Source organism: Tupaia chinensis, unplaced genomic scaffold (genome assembly GCF_000334495.1).
Source record: "Tupaia chinensis unplaced genomic scaffold, TupChi_1.0 Scaffold000386_1, whole genome shotgun sequence".
Classification (NCBI taxonomy): domain Eukaryota; kingdom Metazoa; phylum Chordata; class Mammalia; order Scandentia; family Tupaiidae; genus Tupaia; species Tupaia belangeri.
In genome coordinates, this window is record NW_006159888.1 from 3,406,492 (window position 1) to 3,428,076 (window position 21,585).

Genomic DNA, 21,585 nt, shown 5'->3' on the forward strand with positions numbered 1-21,585 from the left:
AGTCCTGGCGGGGGGGGTGAGGAGCTAGCTAGTACTTGCCCTCAGGAAGCCCCCTGCACCGAGCACCAGAACTGGGAGAGCTGCCGGGTGCTCTAGGGAGGCTGTGAGCCACCTTGGCCTGACTGGGCTCTCTGCACTCTGCACTCCCAGCCTGATTCTCCTTGCCCGGCCAGACCCACTGGGAATGGAGACAAGCTCTCTCACATTGCAACCTTGGCCCAGGGAATTCAGCATTAGAAAATGGGGGCTATTTTCCAATGTTGTAGAAAAATGAAAAACTACTAGAATTTTCTCAATTTTCAATTTTTCCTTCCATGTTTCTGGAGACATTGAAACAGGCCTGTTTATCTGCCCAGGGTCTGGGGTATGAAGAGGTCTGATTAGTTAAGATCCCTGTGTCGTGTTATTTTCCTCTTAACTGGCCATGAAATGATAAAGCTCTCAATTTTGCAGTTTGAGACACCTGGTGCTGCAGCTCCCACTCAGCCAGCGGGTGGGCCCAACTTTGTCCCTTAGACCCAGAGGCATGAAGTGATGATGCTGATTCGGGCCGAGGGCTGGAGGAGGAAAAGCCAGCCCGAGGTCTCTTCTGACTCAAAGCCTGAGTGAAGCTTCCTGTCTTTTGAGCCTTCTCCTTCCTTCCTACTTTTGCTCCTTCCCTTCAGAGATATGAGACAAATTAGAAGAAGTTTCACGAACGGGGAGGTGCTTTAGGAAAGGAAACATTATGTAAAGCTAACCTCTAGAAATATATACCACAGGCAGCACTGTTTCTGAGAGAAGATTCCGCTCTGAACTGCCCAGTGGCACCGTAAAAAGAGAGATCGTCTCAGGAACTGGAATCACACATGTGTATCAGATGAGCCTCTTTTGCCTGTAATCTTGGTGAAATCTCTGACACGGTGTAATATGAAACATCTTGGCAAAATGACCTTAATAATTAGGATCAACAGCAATTAGTAATGATTTTTTTAAAGAATTATTTTATTTAACTTTATTTATTATTATATCATTATTATTTTTCAGTTTGATCAGAGAGAGACAGAGAGAGAGAGGAAGTGAGAAAGCAAGCCACCAGTGCCTCATAGACTTGAACCATGGTCGGCCATGTGGGAGTCCAGCACCTTTAACCACCATGCCACTTGGCAGCGCCAGCAATTAATAATAATTTTTAAGAAAAAATAATGAATAATTTTTAAGAAATAAGTTTTAAGAAAAAAATGTAAAAAGAGCACAAGCTCTCTGTGATAGTTGAGAATATCCCACCCCGTTTTCTTTTGCCCTTGGTCTTCCTGGGTTTGGTGTTCTGGTCCCCAGCTCTCACCAATGGGGAAAGAGGACCTTCTGTCTAGGGGTAGGGCCTGGAGGCGGCGGAGAAGCAGGGGGGATCTGGGGAGGTGCTGGAGGCCCCCCATCGTCTCGCTGTCCTTCCTGCAGCTCAACCAGAACCTCAATGATGTGCTGGTCAACCTGGAGAAGCAGCACGGGAGCAACACCTTCACGATCAAGGCCCAGCCCAGGTGTGAGCCCAGCCCCGCCTGGCCGTGGTGGGTGGGTGACGCCTGGTGGGACTGACTTGCGCACAGGAGCAGGGCTCCTTCCTATGGCCCCGTGGTATCTTCCTTGGTCCTCTGGCCTGCCTGTGCTCAGGGAAGCAGGTGTGGGCAGGTCACTGTCCTCCGATATTCTTGTTCCTCTGAGTGTGTCCTGTGGAGGCAGGAGTGTCCCCAGGAGCCTGCAGGTCTCTGAGCCTGGGGCCTCATTTCCTCATTCAGGGGACAGGAGCAGCCGGGGCAGAGACAGAGCTGCCTGCTCGGCTTGAGGGCCACAGGGTGAGCGCCTCCTTGTGCAGCCTTCAGCGCAGGGAGGTAGTGCTGCCTGTTTTCTCTCCTGCCCTTGGAAAAGCCACATCCCTGGTTGGCCACATCCACACACCTGCAAAGGTGTCCTCAGCCCCAGGCCATCGGGGGTCCCAGCTGCCCAGGAGATCCCTGTATCCTGACAGGAAGCCAGGAGAGAGGAGGGGAAGTGCCTTTTCCTCTGGCCGAGGATTAGGGGAAACGGTAGCGAGTCTGGGATTTCCCTTCCTTTCTGGCTGAATGTGTGTGACAGTGAGTTTCTGGGTGTGAGTGTGCACACACAAGCAGGGTTGGGCAGAGTGCAGAGAGCTCTGATGAGTCTCACCTTCCTGGTCTGTAAAACAGGGTGATTGTGTCTGCGTCTTCTTACCTGGGGTACCAGGGAAGGAGGTATTCAGTGAGTGCTATTGCCTCTCCTCCCCTGAAAAGATTTGTGAGTGTGTGTGTGTGTGAGAGAGAGAAAGAGAGAGAGAGAGAGAGACCCATAGGTGTCCTGAGGCTGAGAAATACAGGGACGGGGTGAGAGGGTGTGTAGAATAAAGGCCAGAAGGTAAGTCCAAGGTCACTTCTGGGAGGGACACCTGCCTGCCGGTGCAGGTCCAGGCGGGAACATACACAATGGCTATCCTGGGCAGTGCAGGCAGCTCCCCCTCGGAAAGGGGTCCAAGGAAGAGGGAGGGAGGTGGAGGAAGAGAAGTGGAGGCCCAGAGCTTGTTTTCCACCAAGGCCACCACTATGCAGCTGCCCTCACCTAGGGGCCTCTTCTCCTGGGTCTACAGCGGCCAGCTGACTCCTTCTTGAAGCCCCTTACTGAGGACCACAAGCAGGGTGGACTTCCTCTGGCCCTCTGCCAGCCTCCTGCACTTTGCAGGACCCTGTCAGCACCACCTGGGCACCGGACAGCATGCTGAAGCTGGCCAGAGTGCCATGGACTGGACGGTGAGGTGGGCAGGCCTATGCCCTCTTCACGGGCTCCAGGTGGTTAGGGGAACTCTTGCCCCTTTGCCTTCCTCAGAGGAGGGGAGGGGACTGGCCAGCATCTGGCATTTGCCCCAAATGAAGGCCTCCATGTCCGCCCATCCCCACAGAAAGAAAACTAAACTGTTCTCCCGGCTGCGCAGAAAGAAGAACAGGTACCTCAGTGAGCGCTGCGCGGCAGGGCCTCCGAGGCAGCGCCCCAGCTGCTGGTGGCCTGTGCATGTGAGGACGCCACTAACCCCTAACCTGCCTCCGTGTGTGGTGCTGCTGGGCAGGGCTACTGCGGGAGGGGTCAGCAGAGGCCAGCACTGGGTGGTGGTGTGTGCGCATTGGGAGGGGACAGGGACTGAGGAGGTGATTGTGGTGGCCCAGGGCAGGCCAGCTCAGTTTAGCACACAGCGTCACCATCCCCATGCATCCTACCCTGAGTGGCCCCACCAGCAGTGCACGTAAAAGGGAGAGGGCAGCGAGGGCTCAGGAAAGGGGATGCTGTAGCAGGGTGTATGTGTGCGTGTTTATTTTTAAAAAATAAGTGTGCATATTATACATTTAAGTTTATATGAGGGGTGTTCAAAAAGTTCATGGAGGGTACATATTGTGATAAAATGGTACGTGAATTGCAAAAGTGTTTGTGCCAAAATAAACTTCAATTCCACATTCTATCCATAAACTTTTTTTTAAAGAATTATTTTATTTTAAACTTTATTTATAATTATTTTCTAATTTGACCAGAGAGTGATAGAGAGAGAGAGAGAGGGGGAAAGTGAGAAAGGAAACCACCAGGTCCGAGACTTGAACCATGGTTGGCCATGTTGGAGGCTGCGCCTTTAACCACCATGTCACCTGGCGGCCCCTCCACAAACTTTTTGAAGTCCTGTGTATTACTATTATTTTTTAAAAGTTTATTTCCTTGTGAGTGAGTCAGAGATAGCACCCCTAGAGAGTCTGGATGGCTCTGCCCTCATGTCAGTCAGCCCCGGGTCTGTACATGCCCAGCGCACTCAGGGAGGTCTCCGGACGCACACTCTGCCTTCCCACGTGGGACAGCCCCGCGGAGCACTGCACTTTACTGCTGCGCCACCTTTTGGTCCCTGTATATTTTCTAAGGAGGCAAAACATTCCCATAAAACAAATTCAGAAAGAATAAGCTGGTACCAGCAGTGTCTTGCACTGTCCCATTTCCAGCCCTGCACCACGTGACCTGGTCACTGGTCTCTGTTGTGTCTAGACCTGCTCTGCCTGGCTCAGGGGCCAGTCTCCTCAGGTGCTTGAAATGTGGCCTGGGTGGCTAAGGATCTGAACTTTGCATTTTAATTAAGCTGAAGTTTGATTTTAGTTTTAGTTAAATGAATGTGAGTAACCCCCCGCCCTGTGGCTAGTGACTGCTGGACAGTGTTGTCCTAGAGCTTCCTTATGTGAGCTGAGATGTAGGAGTCCCTTCTCTGTCCCCTTCACACCCAGGGGAGGCCCCCCGGTACCCTGCCTGGGTCCTCCCCTCCACCCCACTGCCCGCTTGTCCAGTGAAGGCATGGCTGGCCTTTGCTGCCCCAGCCTGCCCTGGCCTGGGGTGTTTCTGGTATCTCATGGGGAGGCATGCTGGGCCAAAGGGGCAGTGGGAGAAAGATGGGGAACGAATGGGGCGGGGCGTGTGCGTGCGAGTGGAGGTGGTAGCCCGGGAAGCAGAGCAGTCTGGGCGCCAGCTGGGAGCTGCCGTGTGGCATGAGGAGACTCACTTTGCCTCTAGGTGGTCTGGCTTTCTGCTGTGGATCTCGGCCTTCAGGACAGGCCGTGGTAGTGCCTGATGGAGCCTGCAGGCAGCTGGGCTGGCCTGTGGTGGCCAGCAGTTCCCAGAGACCTGTCTGTACCCTCGGGAAGCACAGATTCCAACTCGAAGTCCTGCCTTGTGTGGTCACTGCCTCCAAGGCAGTCCCCTTGCTTTGACCTTGTGCAGGCACATGTCCAGGTCCCATGTGCATATGTGCTCACACGGCATGACATGTGACTTCACAGGGCTCATGCATGTACATGTGCACAGTTTCACACATGGATTCATGAGGACACACATGCACATACATATGCACATACACATGCACTACAACTCCACAGTGGGTCCACAGAGATGTACGCACATACACACACCAGATCCATGAGGATGCACATATACACACATGATCTCACTTGAGAATCCATGTTGCACACATGTACATTACAGAAACACATAGTTTCCCACTTGTGTCCACAGGGCATCCCTACCCCTTCACACAGACACCTACGTGTTGGCTCAGCCCTCTTGTGTGGTGGTCTTCTACATCACCAGCTGTCTTGCCCCTACAGTGACAACGCCCCTGCAAAAGGGAACAAGAGCCCGTCGCCTCCGCCAGATGGGTCCCCTGCTGCCACCCCCGAGATCCGAGTGAACCACGAGCCAGAGCCGGCCAGTGGGGCCTCCCCTGGGGCCACCCTCCCCAAGTCCCCATCTCAGGTAGGCATGAGTCTTTGTGGCCTGTCACCTCCCTGCCTCCTCATCCTACTTTCCTGCCCCCTTCCCCTGGGCAGGTCTGGATGCTCAGTCTTCGCCTGGGTGGCTGGGCCCGGACCTTGGTCTCCCTGGGCCACACCGGCCAGGCTCACTCAGTGGCCTAGGTCTGCTTCAGAGGACAACTGCAGCTGTCTGTTTTCTCCCAAGTGTCCCCTTACCCCCACTGCAGTGTCCACCCTTTCTTCTCAGCTTGGCCTCTGGGGCGCTTGACTCTTTCTCCATCTTCCTTTCTCCCAGACAGAGGTTCTGGCCCCAGCCCCAGTCCTCTGAGTCTCCAGAGGTGGCTGCCGTTCCCTTTCCTTGCTTCTCTTTCTTGCAGGGGTGGAGGGAGGAGCCCAACCAGGTGGCCATGCCTGACCTTTAAAGCGAGGGAAGTGCAGGGGGCTAAGGGACAGGGCCCGGGCTCTGGGACTGTGCCATCTACCCTGGTTCTCAGGGTTCCTGCAAGGCCCCGGGCAGGCTAGTCGGGGGGCTGGGCAGGGCAAGGCGAGACTGGAGTCCACCGAGAGCCTGTCTGAGCCGGCATTAGGTTGCATGTACCATCTGGCTCTCAGCAGCTCTCTGGGTTTCACGCTGCTACTCCAGTCTACTGGAGAACCACATTCAAATAGCACTTGCTTGGGGGCAAGGCACTTTCTACATTTTCATCCATGAATCCTCACAGCTGCCCTGAGAGGTGGATTCCTTTAACACCTACGTGGGGCAAATGAAGAAACCCAGGCATGGGGTGTGGTACCTGTCAGAGTGCCTGCCTGGGGGCAGGTATGTGGCCTCTGTCGGTCCTGGCTCTGCTGCCTTCAAGGGGCATACAGGCTGAACCCGCTCCCCCAGGCCGCCTGCCTAGGGCAGATAGTGAGGGCTCTGCCAGGGGGCCAGAAGGACGAGAATGGGCAGGGCTGAGGTGGGGCCTGTCTGTCTGTCTGTCTGTCTGCTACTGTTTCTCCTCCGGCCCTCTCAGCAGGGTGGGTGGGAGCCAGATCCTCCAGTGGGCTGGTGGGCAGCCTGAGCTGGCCTCCCTCCCTTTTCCTTCCTGTCTCTCTCTCACTTCTCTCCCCTCCACCTCTCTCACTCTGTGGTGTTTCTGGACCTCCTGCTCCGCCCCTCCTGGGGTGGCTGTGGCCCTGGTGTCTGTTGGGGGTGTGGCTCTGTCTTTGCTCATCTTCATCGTGGCCTGGGCGGGGCTGTGGCCTGGGGTGTGACTAACCATGGCTTTGTCTCTGTCTCCCAACCCCGTGCTCCATGTGCCACCCCATGCGGCCCCAAACCCGCTGCGGCCCACAGCTCCGGAAAGGCCCGCCAGTCCCTCCGCCTCCCAAACACACCCCGTCCAAGGAAGTGAAGCAGGAGCAGATCCTCAGCCTGTTCGATGACACGTTTGTCCCTGAGATCAGCGTGACCACCCCCTCCCAGGTCAGCCGCGGCTGCCGCGGCCCAGCTCCCCTCCTCACTCGGGCTGTGCATGGCCTTCACCCTCCACTCCACTCCTGTGCTTCCATCTCAGAGCCAAGAATCCGGTCAGGGAGACTGGCCCTCCCACCCCATCATTGTCCATCTCTGTGTGTGCCCCGTGGCCAGCTGCAGGGACATGGGGACAGGTGCCCTCCTGCCCCACAGTGGTGGGGGTCAGCTCAGCAATGCCCTCATAGTGTGGCTGATGACACAGGGGAGTGTGACGGTGCAGATAGAGAAGGCTTCTGCCAGTAACTATGAGCAGACAGTGGCTTGTGCTTAGGCCAGGAAGGGTGAGAGGCAGCTGCGTGTGGCAAAATGACCAGGTGGGTGGACATGGGAGGAAGTAGCAGGGGCATTGTTGGAAGGGCCCTTGACTTCAGCCCTGGGAGCTCTGAGCCCCATGGAGGTGGGAGCAGGGTGTGTTGCAGAGCAGAGCTGTTGCTTGTGGAAACCCTGAGTGGCATGCAATGCCCATTCACAGACTGATGACAGGGGGGTTGTGCAGAGGAGTCGGGGTCCCTGTGGTGGGAGTAAACTGTTAGCACCAGAGGGACCAACATGTTGTCAGATCAGCTTAGGGGCAGCTAGGTTTCCTTGTGCCACTGGGAACCCACTGCTCGAAGCTGGCTCTCCTGGTCCAGCTGGGGTCCTTGCACATGGGCTAGTCCAGTCTGAAGACGGGCTAGTGTGCTGTAAGGGTCGCTCTGCCCGGAGCCTTGCCTGGAGTCTCTGACTCGCCTCCTGGAAGTTCCTTTGACAGGCCTGGAGAGGAATGACAGGGTCAGAAGAGGTGCATTTTGGGAGAGCCAGTGGGAACTGAAAACAGGGCTCTGTAGGAGGGCTTCCAGGCCCCATGGGAGGACTTCAGGTTAGAACCAAAGCACGTGCTCTGGGGGTAGAGTGCCTGGTCCAGGAGTCTGGGAGGCTGGTGAGCCCCTCTCTTTAGGGAAGTGGTGGAGGGGAGTGTTAGAGGAGCAGGTGAGTCAAGGGGAGTGATTCGGGGGCAGCTTGCTACTGGGCCTGCCTGGAGGGAGCATAATGCCTCTGCCTTGGGAACAGGAAGGCAAGAGCAGGTGTGGAGCTGGGCGCGGTACTGTCCACTTTCCTCCAGCACCTTGTTTGCTTCTCATCCTCCCTCTGGCCCTATTTAGCAGGCGCGGGCCCTGCCTGCAGGGCCTGGCCAGGAGGTGGCCCAGAGAGCGCCTGCACCACCCTGAGTGTGCCTGTCCCTCCATGTCACTGCATGCCTCCCTTCCTGCCCCTGTGCCCGGTCTAGCCTGGGGTGGGAGAACCATACGCCTTGGGTGGTGGTGCATGGCAAGGTGTGGCGTGTCCTTGTCCTCAACGTTGGTGTCAACAGGGCTTCTCTGCTGTGGTGTGGTGAGTAGCCTGTATCCCTCGTGGAAGGCCAGTCTCGTCCTGTATGTTGAGGGGTGCCGGGCAGGGAGGGCTTGGAGAAGGCTGGGCTTCAAGCCCTGGTTGGAGGACTTTAGGTTAGAAGTCTGGCTAATGAGCCTCGGCTTGGAGCGTGGCTGCCCTGACTGTTGGAGGAGCAGGATGTGGGCTACCTGGAGGGAGAGCCGGCTGTCTGCTGGTGAGGCACACAGAGGCCAGGCCACACAGTGCCCGGAGCTCTTACTCTTCAGACAACGAGGTTACAGTCAGGTAGTGACCTCCTGACCCAGTGATGGGCCTTCAGGCAAGTTCACTGCTGGGTAGGCCTGGGACAGGGCCTGGGGCTGGGGCCTGCCTGGTTCTGGGGCCTGAATCCCCTTGACCTGGGCTCTCTGTGGCTAGGCCCACATGGAAGGCCTGATGCCTTATCCCCTGAGTTGTGGACACCTGGCCCCGATTGCTCTCAGGACTGAGGATCTATGGCCACTCCTGAGCCTGCAACCTAGCTGTGGAGGTCCCCGAGGGAACTTTTGCTAACACCCCAGGTCTCAGTTCCTTCTTGGTGGAAGCTGTGGAACGGACTCAGCCTGAAGGGCCCTCCCATCAGTGCTGGATGCCCATCGAGAGCACATGGAGCCAAGAAGCTGCTGGCCTGGGGGTGGGGGTGGGGACCCACCAGCACTCCATGGAAGCCTGGGAGCAGGAGCACCCTAGCCACATCTCTCTTCTCTTGGAGGTGGGCATAGTCCTCTCTGGCCCCAAAAGTTAGCCCCGCGAACTGGAGGAAGTCACAGTTGAGCCAGCCCCTCCTCAGGAGGCAGCGGGTCCTCTGAGTGCTGGGGCTGCCCTGACTGCCCTCCCAGTTTCAGGCTCATCAGTCATTGCTCCCACCATCAAGGGCTCCCCTGGGGCCCTAGAACAGTGGGGCTCTTTACCATGAGGCCAGGGCTGCCCTGAGCTATGCCCAGGCTTACTCAGGGATCTGCCTGTGGCTGTTAAGGTGGGGTCTGCAGTTTTGACACAGGTGCCTCAGGTGCTTTTGAAGTCCCTGATGTTGGAGACCCTCACTTTGAAGAGCGGCCCCCGAGGCTGTGTGGGCTGGCTGGCAGGTTGTGTTACCAAGGGGTGACCTGTCTGTCTGGGGTGCCGAGGGAAGACTGGGGGTCATGTTCCATCTGGGCTGTGGCCTAGAGCTGCTCTTGGTGGGAAGAGGGGCAGGCAGAGAATGAAGAGGCATAGACATCCACACGGGAGGCCATTGCCAGCCTGACAGGTGGAGAGAGCCCAGACTTTGCACTAGTCCTGCGGGAGGCTGCCCTGAGCAGCCAGCAAGGCAGGCACCAACGTCTTCATGTGGGTGGGAGCCATGCACAGTGCTCTGGCGTGTGTGTGTGTGTGTGTGTGTGTGTGTGTGTGTGTGTGTGTGGTGGATGGGTGTGTCATGTGTGCCTGCTGGTCTGTCACTAACTGCTTTCCTTCTTTGCTGCTGCCATTGCAAGTTTGAGGCTCCAGGGCCCTTCTCCGAGCAGGCCAGCCTGCTGGACCTGGACTTTGACCCCCTTCCGCCTGTAGCAAGCCCCGTGAAGGCGCCCACACCTTCTGGTCAGGTTGGTTGTGCCACACTGCCCATGGGCCCACCGGCCCCCAGGAGCTAGGCCTGGGCTCATGCTTGTCTGCTGACTACGTGGACTGTTTAAGACAGGCCTTGGGGGATCCAAGGTCGCTAGGCTATCTTCCCACTCACTGCCCTCATCACTATAGGGCAGAGTAGACACTGGTCAGCTGGGGACCCTCCTGGCGACTTCTGGTTCATTCAGCACCCTGCCCCTTCCAGCAGCCACCCTTGCCTGGGTCCTCTGAGTGTTGTCCCAGACTCTGCTATCAGCAGACCTCCAAGCCCAGCCAGTTCTACGCTGCCCCATGCTGGGATGGAGGGCCCTGGGGGTGCTGGGGTGCCTGGGGACTGCTTGCTGCCCTGTCTCTAACCTCTGTGCTAACCGTGTCCTTCTCCCCCTACTGCTGCGCTCAGCCAATTCCATGGGACCTCTGGGAGGTAAGCGTGTGTTTGCTCCATGCCTGCCCTTGGGGAGTGGCTCGTCTGCGCATGCCCAGGCCCACACGCCTCCTCCTCCACCAAGCTCATTCTTATGTGCACACACATGCCATGCACATACACCACACACTCTACACACAGGCTGTGAGCTACCGAGGCTGCCTATCACCAGCTGATTACTGCTGCTCCCTGTGTCACGTTCTGAAATGTGGCCCAGTTGCAGGGCCTCCAAGTATGTGATAGTCGTCCTCACAGTGGGCTGAGGCCTGTGAGGCCAGGGGGGCCTTAGGATGGAGGGTTCTTGTTGCACAGGGCATAGGGCACAGGGCAGAGGGAGAGAGAGATGGGAAAGGCAGGGTGAGGCCAGGGCCCGCTGAGAGCAGGGCCCCAGGCAGGTGCCAGGCCAGCCTACTCAGGACAGATCTCAGCCACAGGATGGCTCAGGACGGGGCCAGGTGGTGATGGTGGAGCCGAATTCCAGCTGGGTTCCTGGGCTCTCTCTGAGTTGCCTTCACACAGGCAGAGGTTGGTGAGCAGGGAGAGGTGGGGGTGGTGTGCAGGTGCCCTTGGGGGCTCCTGGGAATCCTAGAAGCTCTGCCACAATGTTGGCTCTGCAAGAGGCCATAGAAAGCAAGCCTGGTGCGAGCAGGCAGGGCCGTTTTTCCACTGGATCTCACTGGGTGCTGCGCCGTGTCCAGCACAGACTTACCTGCCTGTCCCCTGGGCTGTGGTAGGAAAGAGGCTAAGGAGAGTGACCACACTGGGCTCCAGCTGGGGTTCAGGCACCCACACTGTCCCCTGCAGGCATTGTCCACTTACGACCCACTTCTGTTGTCTCGTGCCCCTGCCCGACACCTTTCCACTGGCCTCCCTGCCCCCACCCTCCCTGCTCTGTCCTGGTGGCCTGTCACTAGCCCACAGAGAGTCCAGCTGGCAGCCTGCCTTCCGGGGAGCCCAGCGCTGCCGAGGGCACCTTTGCTGTGGCCTGGCCCAGCCAGACAGCTGAGCCGGGGCCTGCTCAAGTAAGTGCCCACCTGCCTGCTCCCTGTCCCCTCCAGCTTATCCCCACCTCTGGGGATGTAGCAGGGAAGAAAAGGCTGGGGTGGGGAGAAGGATGGACCAGGCCACTTTGGGCTGAGAGTGAAGTTGGAGGCCTGAGCCAGGAGACCCTGGGACAGGGTTGCACCTTGTATTAGGGGCAGGTGAGCATGGCTGGGGTCACATTGGCCCTCCTCCCACTCTCCCTGCCTACCCCTGTCTCAGCGTTGGTCTCCCACAGTGGGAGGTGGCATCTAGAGCACTTCCAGTTTATGGTGGCACTCCCCAGAACTTGTGCGTTTCATCTTCACTTTGACTTTGTCAGCCAACTTTCAGAGATCAGAGTGGAGGTTAGGAAGGCTGAGTAACCTGGTCCCAGAAGTGGCTGAACAGGTCGTTGGCCCAGGTTGGCCCAACCGTAGGCAGGTAGCATCTGTCCTGCCTTGCTGGGACCTTGCTGGGAGGGGTGGGGTGCGCCACTGGGGACGCTCTTTGGTGAGGGTGGGGGTGCACTCCGGGCTGGGCAGGGCCCACTTACCCATCCTGAGTTGGTTTGGGCTATTGTACTGCTGTCCCCAGGCATGAGCTGTTTACTGGCGCAGCAACTCAGCCAACTGGGCAGGGTGGGTGGCAAGAGGCTAAGGCCTGGTGAAGTCTTGGGCTTAGTGGGCAGGGCCTGTGAAGAGGGTCAGGGTGGCACCCAGGGCCTGTGCTAGGTTTCTCTGAGCATGTCACTTGTCGTCCCTGTGCCTGCCACACCTTCTCTTCAGCTGCTTCCTGTGCCCGGGGTCCTGCCTGTCCTGCAGGGCTCCCTGGTCGTGTGAGGCACTCACTGACCAGTTCCAGCCCTGGGGCCCTCCCGTGCGGTGCTGCCTCTGTAGCCCGTTTCTGTGCCCTGGCCACAGCGTCCTGTCTGTGTCTGACCGTGCCGGCATTTATGTTGCAGCCAGCAGAGCCATTGGAGGTGGCGGGTGGTACTCAACCTGGAGCCCAGGAGCCTGGGGAGACAGCGGCAAGTGAAGCAGCCTCCGTAAGACAGCAGGGACCACAGCCCTGTCTTTTCTTCTCTGCTGTCTGTTTGCCTGCCTGTTTGTCCATCTGCCTGCCCACGGCTCCCGTGCCCCTTGCCCTGTGCTGGCCTAGGCTGGGGCAGGCTGGTCTGGCATCAGGTGCAGACATTCCCTCCATCCCCCATCACCCTCACTCTCCTGGGACCACCTCCTTGCTAGCTGACCTGTGCTCCTACCCCCAGAGCTCTCTTCCTGCTGTCGTGGTGGAGACCTTCTCAGCAACTGTGAATGGCACCGTGGAGGGCAGCAGCGGGGCTGGGCGCGTCGACCTGCCCCCAGGGTTCATGTTCAAGGTGAGCTCAGTCTGGCTGACCCCTTTGGCCTCTGTTGGCCACCACCCCACAGTGCCCTGGGGGAGGGCTCACCTCATTTACAGATGGGGACACGGCCCCTGCAGATGCTGTGATTTGTCACTTGTGAAGGCTATCTGAACCATGGTCCTGCAGCTGCTATGCTCCTGGTCTCCTTGTGGCTGTTGGTATCCCGGCAGGCCCAGGCTGGTGCTCTTTGCAGGCTTGGAGGGACTCACACCCCTGACCTCTGCAGGTACAGGCCCAGCATGACTACACAGCAACTGACACAGATGAGCTGCAGCTCAAGGCTGGCGACGTGGTACTCGTGATCCCCTTCCAGAACCCAGAGGAGCAGGTGGGCAGGGAAGGCCTTCTGGACTCCTGGAGCTGTGGAGACCTCTAGGGTGGGCTATGATGGGGATGGGCCTGCAGGGGGCAGCAGAGGCCCAGCGTTGTGCAGCGTGCTCCTAGCCATCTGCAGCTTCTCCAGCCTTCCATCCCTGCCTTTTCTGCCCTGTAGCTTCTCCTCATCCCCTTGGCTTCCTCTCTGTCCCTGCCTGTCTGCCCCTCCCTGAGTGTCTCAGCGTCTTCTCTTCCTGCCTTTAGCTTCTGCTTTCCTTCTTCACCCTTCCGCTTCCCTTTGTTTCTGTCTGTCTCTCAGCATCCTGCTTGTTTTTTCTCCCTAACTTCCCTCCCTCCCTGTCCCTGCCTAGGAGCCTGACTTCCTTCCAGGACAGTGTCATGGGCCCTGTTCAGGTGCTTGCAAGGTGCCCACTCTGCAGCAGAACACTGGCCTCCTGCTGGGCTCACTTGGCCCAGGTGCCCCAGGCTTGCCCTGCCCTGGCCTGCTGTGGCTTTTCCTAGCTCCTGCTGAGCCTGGTGGTGTCAAATATTTCCTCCAGGTTTGGGCCAGCTGCCCTGCTCAGCTGGCCATGGCCCTCAGCAGGGGCTTTATTTTCGGGGTGAGGGAGTCTTTGCTCGTGGGCATCCAGTTTCACCCTCAGTGACTGAGCACCTGCTGGCTGAGCACAGGGGCCTGGAGAATCCACTTAGTCATCAACACGCCTGTCCGTCCACATGGATGGATTGTCAGGAAGGCTGAGGGTGGACAGTAGGTTTGGCTGGATCTGGGATGAGGCTCACTGAGTCTTGAGGGCACTAGGTACTCACTGAGGCCAGAGGGCAGAAAGGCTGAGTAACAAGGGTTTCCTGGGTGTGGGGCTGAATTGGCCAATTCTTTCAGCCCCTTGTCAGCACTGACCTCCCTGGTGGCTAGTGGGAAAGTAGACCCCTGGTCCCCCTACCCACAGTGGGAGTTGTCCACGGGAGGCTCAGATAGATAGGAATAGGGTTTATGACCAGAGGAATAGGGTTAATCACACAGGGAGATGACAGACCCAGGAAGGCCCCAGGCACAGCCTTCCTGCAGGGGCAGCAATGGCCCAGCCATGAGCAGGGGTCAGGGCCCAGGCAGAGGACCCTTGTGAGGGGTCAATATTGGAGCAAAGGAGGGCTTGGTGGGGATGCCCTCAGCCTCTATAGAAAATCCTGCTCTCAGAACTTTCTTATATTATGTCCAGAAGTCTGGAGGGGCTTCTGCAGGGATGTGTCCTCTGAGGGCACCATATGATGGGATGACACCCAGTGGCCTGGGGTGGAGGGATTGGTTTAGACATGTTCAGATGAATGCAGTAGTCAGGCTGCTTTCTCGGGCTGTGGAGGGCTCAGCACAACCAGCCCAAAGGCCGGATCCACCCAGGAAGCAGGCTGGCTTCTATGGTGGATGTGAGTCATGATGAGGCTCATGGATTGCTGCCTGGAGGAGGTGTTCTCCAGGTGGGCTAGGGAGGCTGAGAGGGCAAGAAAGCACGTTTTCAGGTTCTGTGCCTCCTTCTGTTCCCTGTGACCTGTTGGTTCCCTGCAGGATGAAGGCTGGCTCATGGGTGTGAAGGAGAGCGACTGGAACCAGCACAAGGAGCTGGAGAAATGCCGGGGTGTCTTCCCTGAGAACTTCACCGAGCGGGTTCAGTGATGGGCCTGGAGTGTGAAGATGCCTTTTCCCGAAAAATGTGTGTTTCTTTTTCTTCTACCTTTTTTTTTTTTTTTTAAAGTTTTTGTTTTTGAACTTTTGAAAAGCCAAGGGAAATCACGAGGAGAGACCTGGGCCAAGGGGTCTCTCCCGGAGATTGGGTGGTTTTCCGCAGAGCCGGCTGGCAAGTCCGCGGATTTGCCAGTCTTCCTGAAGCTGCTGTGTCCCTAGTTGAGTCCCGGCGCCCCACCGCGCCCGCATGTGCGCCCAGCCCAGGATGGAGTCCCCGCTTGCCTGAGCTTGGCTGAGCCACCCGGGCGGGAGTCTCTTCCTGGCAGCTGCTGTGGGTGGGGTCCAGATGCCAGCTTGGCTGGCCCTGCCCCGCAGACCGTCTGTGTGCTGTTTGAGAATAAATCTTAGTGTTCAAAACAAAGTGAAACAAACAAACAAACAAACAAAAAAACCTGACAAAAACACTCAAGAAATGTGTGGTTACTTTTTTTTTTTTTTTTTGAATTTTTTTGTCTTGTTTGCTAGTGTGAATGGAACTGAGTTATTTAACTTTTCTATTCCTGGGTGGGTGCTGTTGGGCCAGCTGCATGGCTGCACCTCACCTCCTCTAGACTCAGACCACACCCAGGGCTTTGGGTTTTTACTGGTGGCCCCTAGGAACTCAGGTGGTAGACTGGGTGGCAGGGCTTGTCACAAAGCCTGTTAGGTACTATCCAGAGAGGCCTTAATATAGAAGATGGGGTCAGGAGGGAATTGAGTCACTTGCCTGTGAGTGTTGGAACTGGGGTGAATCTGAGCCCTTGGTCCAGAACACAGGGTGCCTGATTCTGAAGAGGTCTAAAGGGCCTGGATCTGGGACAGGCTTGGAGTTCTAGCTTCTCTGTTCTCCTGGCCTCCATGGCACACAGCCCCTGATTTTCCAGCTCCATCAGCACAGATGTATCAGGTGATACACTGCAGCAGCTGGGTCTTTTCTAGGAAGTGTGCTCTTGGGTCCTGGAACCACTTGGACTTAGGGTGCAAGCAGTTTCTCTTTACATAAATCCAGGCTAATCCTAAAATCACGTGGCTCAGGCCAGTGTCAGTCTGAGGATTATTTTTGGGCAAGCCCCTGGGCTTTTCTGTAGGCTATGGGATTGTCACTGCTGGAATCTAACCTGGTGTGTGGCCTTGAGCAAGCAAGAGGCCATGGTGTCAGTACGCAAGTCTGTGGAGAGTGGCCAATCTGAGCAAATATGGTGACCTTTAGTACAAATGCAGAAACCCTGCTCCATGAGCTGTCATTTGCATGGCAATGAAAGCAATATACATGTAAATATGCTAACTGCTTGAAATTGCAGAGCAGTATTGGTCTAAAGAAAGTCACATGTGCTTATTCAAAATTTGCCCAAAAAGATTAGAAAAAAAAACTTAAATAAAACTACATGGTGCCAAGTGTCCTCACATTTTTAAACTGATTAACATTCCCAAACAACTGACTTTAAATTCTATTTCCTCTTCTCCCATTTTCTGCCCTTTAAAAAAATAAACGTGAAACTGGTTCCAGGCCTCAGCTATCTCTATCAAAAAAGTAGGGCCCACTCGATCCTCACTTTTCTATACATGTTTGTCTTTGTATGTTTATTTTTATGTTTATTTCTAATCCACAGCCCCCTCACTCAAAAAAACATGTTTTGCCAAGTGAGTCCCGGTACAAGTCATCTCTAGTTACCCCAGCTTTGAAAGCTTTAGCTGCTCCCTCTTTCCTCACTCCCTTTATCATTCCTCTCACACTACCAGGTTCATTCCCTTGCACAAGGCCAATGCTTTGAACCTGGGGTGTGTGTGCCCTGGGCGCTGTGGATACATGCAGCCAGAGGCCAACACAAAGAGCCTTCACTTTTATTTCAGTGTGATAATTCGAAACATTTTCATTTAAATCATATTATCCAGGAGAAAGCATTTGCATTAGGTTTTACCATAATATGAGGCTGGTGGGCCCAGAGTTATAGGCCTGGAGTTGAGTGGACTGGGCTAGGTGAAGGAGGGTTGATATCCAAACAAACACTGGGCTATGACTTTCAAGGAGAAGGCGAGGTAGATTCAGTTCAGGCCTGTGAATGTCCTCATGGTGGTTTCTAGAAAGGGCACATGACTAAAGAACTAGTCTGGATAGAGACTACAAGTAGGTTTGTGTGAGTGTATGTGTATGTGTATGTGAAAGTGAGTGTAAATGTATGCAAGAGTGAGTGTGTCTGATGGTGAGTGAGTGTGAGTGTGTTGTGTGATTGAGCACGTGTTGTGTGTGTGACTGAGACAGTGTGCAAGTGTGTGAGTAAGTGCAATTGTGTGTTAATATGTTGTGTGTGAGTGGATACGTGAGCAGTTGTGTGAATGTGAGTGAGCATGAGGATGAACGTGCGTATGAGTGAGAGTATGTGTGAGAGTTTTTACTGTGTTGTGTTAGTGAATGTATGAGGTGTGAGAGTGAATATGAGAACAAGTGTATGAGTGAATGTGTATATGTGAGCATGACTGGATTGTGTGTGAGATGGTAAGAGTGTATGTGTGGTGACTGAGTGAATGTGTTATATAGTGTGTGTGAATGTGTGTAAGACTGAGCAAGTGTATGAGTGTGGGACAATGTGAGAGCATGTTATGTGAAAGTGAAAGCATGTGTGTATGATTGTGTGAGACTATATGTGTGAGTGCGTGTTTGGCTGTATGTGTGAGAGCGAGTGTATGTGAGTGACATTTGGGACACTTTTTGTTCACTCCTAGGAATGACCTCAAGAAGGGCAGTGTGAGATCAGGGAAGTTCTCTACCTTCTCCATATTTCAGGGGGCATTCACCTGACACCCCTGCCTCCTTAGCCCAATTCTGTTCCCATTGGGGCTGTGGACAGAGCATGATCCTCCTCAGTTGTCTGGAGACCGAGTGGCTAGGGATGCCCCTGTATGTGTGGGCCCAGCGTCCTCAACTTTCATTCACTCACTTGGATCTAGTCTCTTGAACTTCCACTCATTGTTCCCCTCCTAGGCACTGAGATTACAGAGAAGGATAAAACATGGTTTCCCGGCCCAGCCTAAGGCAGGAGGTGTTATGCCGAACTGGTACTGGAAGCTGTGTGGCTGTGGGTTGGTTCTTGGCTGGCCAACATGAGACCAGGGGTTGTGGACATGTCCAAGATCCTGTTGGGCTGGTAGGCTGGATGAAGGGGATGCTGTGGATCCAGCCCTGTGGAGGGGTTTTCTCTCGTGTGTGTACCCGCTCCTTATCATGAGCAAAAAATTTTTAAAATGGGGTTCCAGGGCAAACAGGTGATATGATGGCTGGAGCACTGGATTTCTGCAATTGTGGTTCGAGTCCCAGACTGGCAGTTTGAAAGTCATGCTGGGCGTGTGTGTTTGTCCAAAATCCTGAGAGAAGGGATTGAAGCCTGGCTATTCTCCCGGGGGATGATTTCTCACTTTCCCTCTCTCTGTCTCCTCTATGGCAAGTGCATGTGCCCGATGGCAAAAGCCTAAAAAAAAAAAACAAAAACGGGGAATGGGGGTGGGGATTCCCTCCAGTGATATACTCAGTCTGGGGGAGAGCAGAACAGAGCAGTTGGAGGCACAGCACTGTCATGGTTTATGCAAGGTTCTGGGGACAAAGAGGAAGAGCTGCCACAAAAGCCTATGTGTGTGTGTGTGTATGTGTGTGTGTGTATGTGTGTGTGTGTGTTCTGAGGGTTCCAGAACTGGTGCAGGGAGGCAATCTGGGGCCATAGCTGGTAGAGTTGTGGAGGACTGTGTGTGGGGCTCAAGTTCTCGCGAGGCAGCCTGGAGCTTAAGACAGAGGTGATGCTGAGGTGGCCACAGGGCCCAGGGGTGGAATGAGGCAACCCAAGAGAGCTTATAGAGGAGTAAAGAGGAGAGTCCAGGGAATGGCCAGTGACCTTTGCTGTTATGGGAGGGTGGAAGGGGCCAGTGCTGAGGGGCTGCTATAGGGAGTGCCTTAAAGTGGATACAGTCTTTATGCTTCTGCTGCAGGGCATGAGAAAGGTCCAAACAAAGGCATGATCTCTGCTGGGCAATATTAACTGGTTGGATCCAGTTGTCAGACAGAAACTACCAGTAACCTGAGCCTAAGATGGAGGCTGCCAGAAGAGGCTTGTTTAGAACCACGAGGTGCTCTACTGTTGAGGTACAGGGCTTTGCCTCCTCTATGAAAGAATGAGCACAGAAGGAAACTGATTGACCTAAGGTTGTACAAACAAGAGATGGGGGTTAATGCCAGATGTGGTGTGGGTGGAGAAGTGGGGCCTAAGGAAGGACATTTGGAGGAAGGATATGGAGGCAGAGCATTGACGGGATGGGGAGGTGTGGTGTTATCGGTTGAAGATATTTTGATCAACTGGACTGGGGAGAAATGTTCACATATTGAAATGTTCACTTTGTAAGCTAAATAATGTGATTGAATGCATACAGAAATAAAATAAATTTTAAAAAAAAGTGACTCTGGGCCATAGCTTTTCCAGCAGAGACTCCCTCAGCCTGCCTTACCTCCCCTCACCCCAGTCCTTCCTCTTGGTACCTTATCTTTTTGCCCTCAGGCCGGGCAACCTGCTAAATGCTTCCTTTGGGAAGAGCCTCCTCTCTAGAAGCTGTCATAGCTGGTGGGGCTGAGAGGAAGGGGAAGGCAGTGGTGACATGGGCCTTGCTGTCCTGCTCTTGGGTCCCTAGGGCCAATGGAAGGACTGCTATAGACTGTAGGAAGGCTGGGCCAGCGACACTCCAGACTCTTAGTCTGATGGTGTGGGTGAACAAATCCCCAAGGAGAGGTCCTCAGTGTAATTAAAAGGATAATTAACAATGAGCAAGGAGGCTGCCTTCCCAACAGCCTCTGATTATAGATGAGGCTGCCGGGGGAGAAGGGGAGGTGTGACTCCTTCCAAATAGTCAGGGTCAGTGTACAGTACACAGATGGATGTCGGGTTCTGCTGAAAGAAAAGGCTTAAATTCAGTTGGGCAGAGACTTAAGAGACCCTGTGTCCTCATGTCCCTAGTGTGCCCTACCAGGGTAATGGGGAAGTTGACTCAGCTCTCCCTTGAAGGAGATAAGCTCATGGGCCAAGTCTGGCATGAAAACCATCCTGGGGCTAAGACAGCAGGATCTTTCTTCTGGAAGCCTGCTACATTCTTATTTTGGTAGGTCTAGCAGACATGGAGTTTCCATAGGTGGAGTCACAGAGTGGGCTGGGAAGCTTCTGGAAAATCATCCTCCAGGAGGAGCTGATGGCCCTGAATCTATGGCTTAAGGGCAGCCTTCGCTGCCACACCTCAGCTGTCTAACTGCCCATCTCCCCCAATGCCCTCAGTACCCTGAGATTTAGGTGCCTTCAGCTGGGCTTGTCAGGTCTGGCTGGCTCTCTGTCTTTCCTGGGATGATCATATAAGTGCTCAGCCAGGGCTTATCTCCTTCTAACCTCACCCTGGTTTTGCTCAGGGAAACAATGGACTCCACTGAGGTCAGTCATTAACCCAGACTCCTCTGCAACTATGAGTGGCCCTATGACATGGTCCCGGCCAACCAGAGAGAGGCTCTCCTATACAGATAAAAGCCAAAGGCTTGTGGAGAGAAGGCTTCACTTCCTCCCCTACCTGGACTGAGTGCTGGAGGTGCCACAGTCATCTTGTGACCCCAAGTTCAAAGCCACTCATGGAGATCTCAGAGTGCAGAGGTGTAGGGATGTCTTTATCAAGTTCCAGTACCGCCAACTGTGTCCCTCTCACTGAAGTTTGTGTGGAACAAACTAACTTATCTTATGTGTGGGGGTTCCTGTCCCCACATCCTCTTTGTGGCCTCCTCGAGAGTTCCACCTCTGTTTCTTCCTGCCTCCTCCTAGTTTAGGCCTTGTCATTCATTCTCTCTTGCACAGATGCCACAGTGGGTCCTGATGCTTTGAAGACATCTTCCCTGGAGTCTACTGCAGTTGCCAGACAATTCTCTGACACTTATGTCTGCCCATATCATATTTTTCCCTCTCTCCCTCCTGTCTCTTCCTCTCTACCTCTTTCTCTCTCTCTTTGCCAAAGGACACATGTGCTTGCCAGAGAGAGAGACAGAGAGACAGGGAGAGGGAAAAAGCATCTCCCAGTGGGGTGTGGTTACATTGCAATCCTTTCTCCATTTCTTTTTTTTTCTTTAAAGAATTGTGAATTTAATTTATTAGTTTATTATCATTATTACCAGAGTGAGAAAGGGAAAGTGAGAAGTCAAGCTACCAGGTCTAGGACTCAAGCTGTTATTGGCCATGTGGGAGTCCAGTACCTTAACCACCATGCTACCTGCCAGCCCCTTCTTTCTCCATTTCTACATCCTATTGAGATTTTGAGCATGCAACATGTCCAGCATTCTTTTCAAGTCACCAGGGCTGGGATTAGAACCATGGCTGACCTTGTGGGATGCAGCTCCCTTAACCACTAGGCTATAAGCCAGCTTTCTTATTTTAACTGCTTAATAGTCTCCATTTCCTACTCAAACCCACGTTCCTTAGTCAAGCCCTTCATGCTGGACCCTGCCTGTCTCTAGCCCCCTCATTCACCGCCTGTCCCTGGAGCATGCCCATCCCTCTGCCGTACTGTGGTCAAGCCTCCTCAGGGATGTGCCCTTCTCTCTCAGCTGACTGCCTGCCTTCTCTGAGCTCACCTCCACTGCCTACCATGGCATTTGTGGTTCTGGGTCTAGACTGTCTCTCCCCCCACCCTCTGCCTGGCTGCTATCATTGTGTGGCCCTTCTAATCCCCCCTGGGCCCAGACTCCTGAGTAGATGGTGTGTTCAGCCATCCTCAACTTGTCCTTGCCATGTGGCAGCTGCCTACTGCTTCTTGTAGAAACCACAT

At 54.8% G+C, this 21,585-nt stretch overlaps 1 protein-coding gene across 14 annotated transcripts in view; it reads left to right on the forward strand.

Moving 5' to 3' along the window:
* The window catches only part of BIN1 (bridging integrator 1), a 63,353-nt gene extending 44,348 nt beyond the window's left edge, over positions 1–19,005 (forward strand). For 3 of the 14 annotated variants that reach the window (XM_014589846.2, XM_006153700.3, XM_027773886.1), the window contains 10 exons: positions 1,438–1,520; positions 5,172–5,319; positions 6,658–6,786; positions 9,723–9,830; positions 10,253–10,276; positions 11,191–11,298; positions 12,261–12,344; positions 12,567–12,677; positions 12,931–13,032; positions 14,602–16,152. In XM_014589846.2, coding sequence (XP_014445332.1) covers positions 1,438–1,520; positions 5,172–5,319; positions 6,658–6,786; positions 9,723–9,830; positions 10,253–10,276; positions 11,191–11,298; positions 12,261–12,344; positions 12,567–12,677; positions 12,931–13,032; positions 14,602–14,709 — 1,005 coding nt within the window. In that variant the 3' untranslated portion in view covers positions 14,710–16,152. Of the gene's footprint in view, positions 1–1,437; positions 1,521–5,171; positions 5,320–6,657; positions 6,787–9,722; positions 9,831–10,252; positions 10,277–11,190; positions 11,299–12,260; positions 12,345–12,566; positions 12,678–12,930; positions 13,033–14,601; positions 16,153–18,732 lie in introns of those variants that run through there. The other 11 variants (XM_014589848.2, XM_006153706.3, XM_027773888.1 and 8 more) reach the window with 7 other exon arrangements.
* The last annotated feature ends 2,580 nt before the right edge of the window (positions 19,006–21,585 follow it).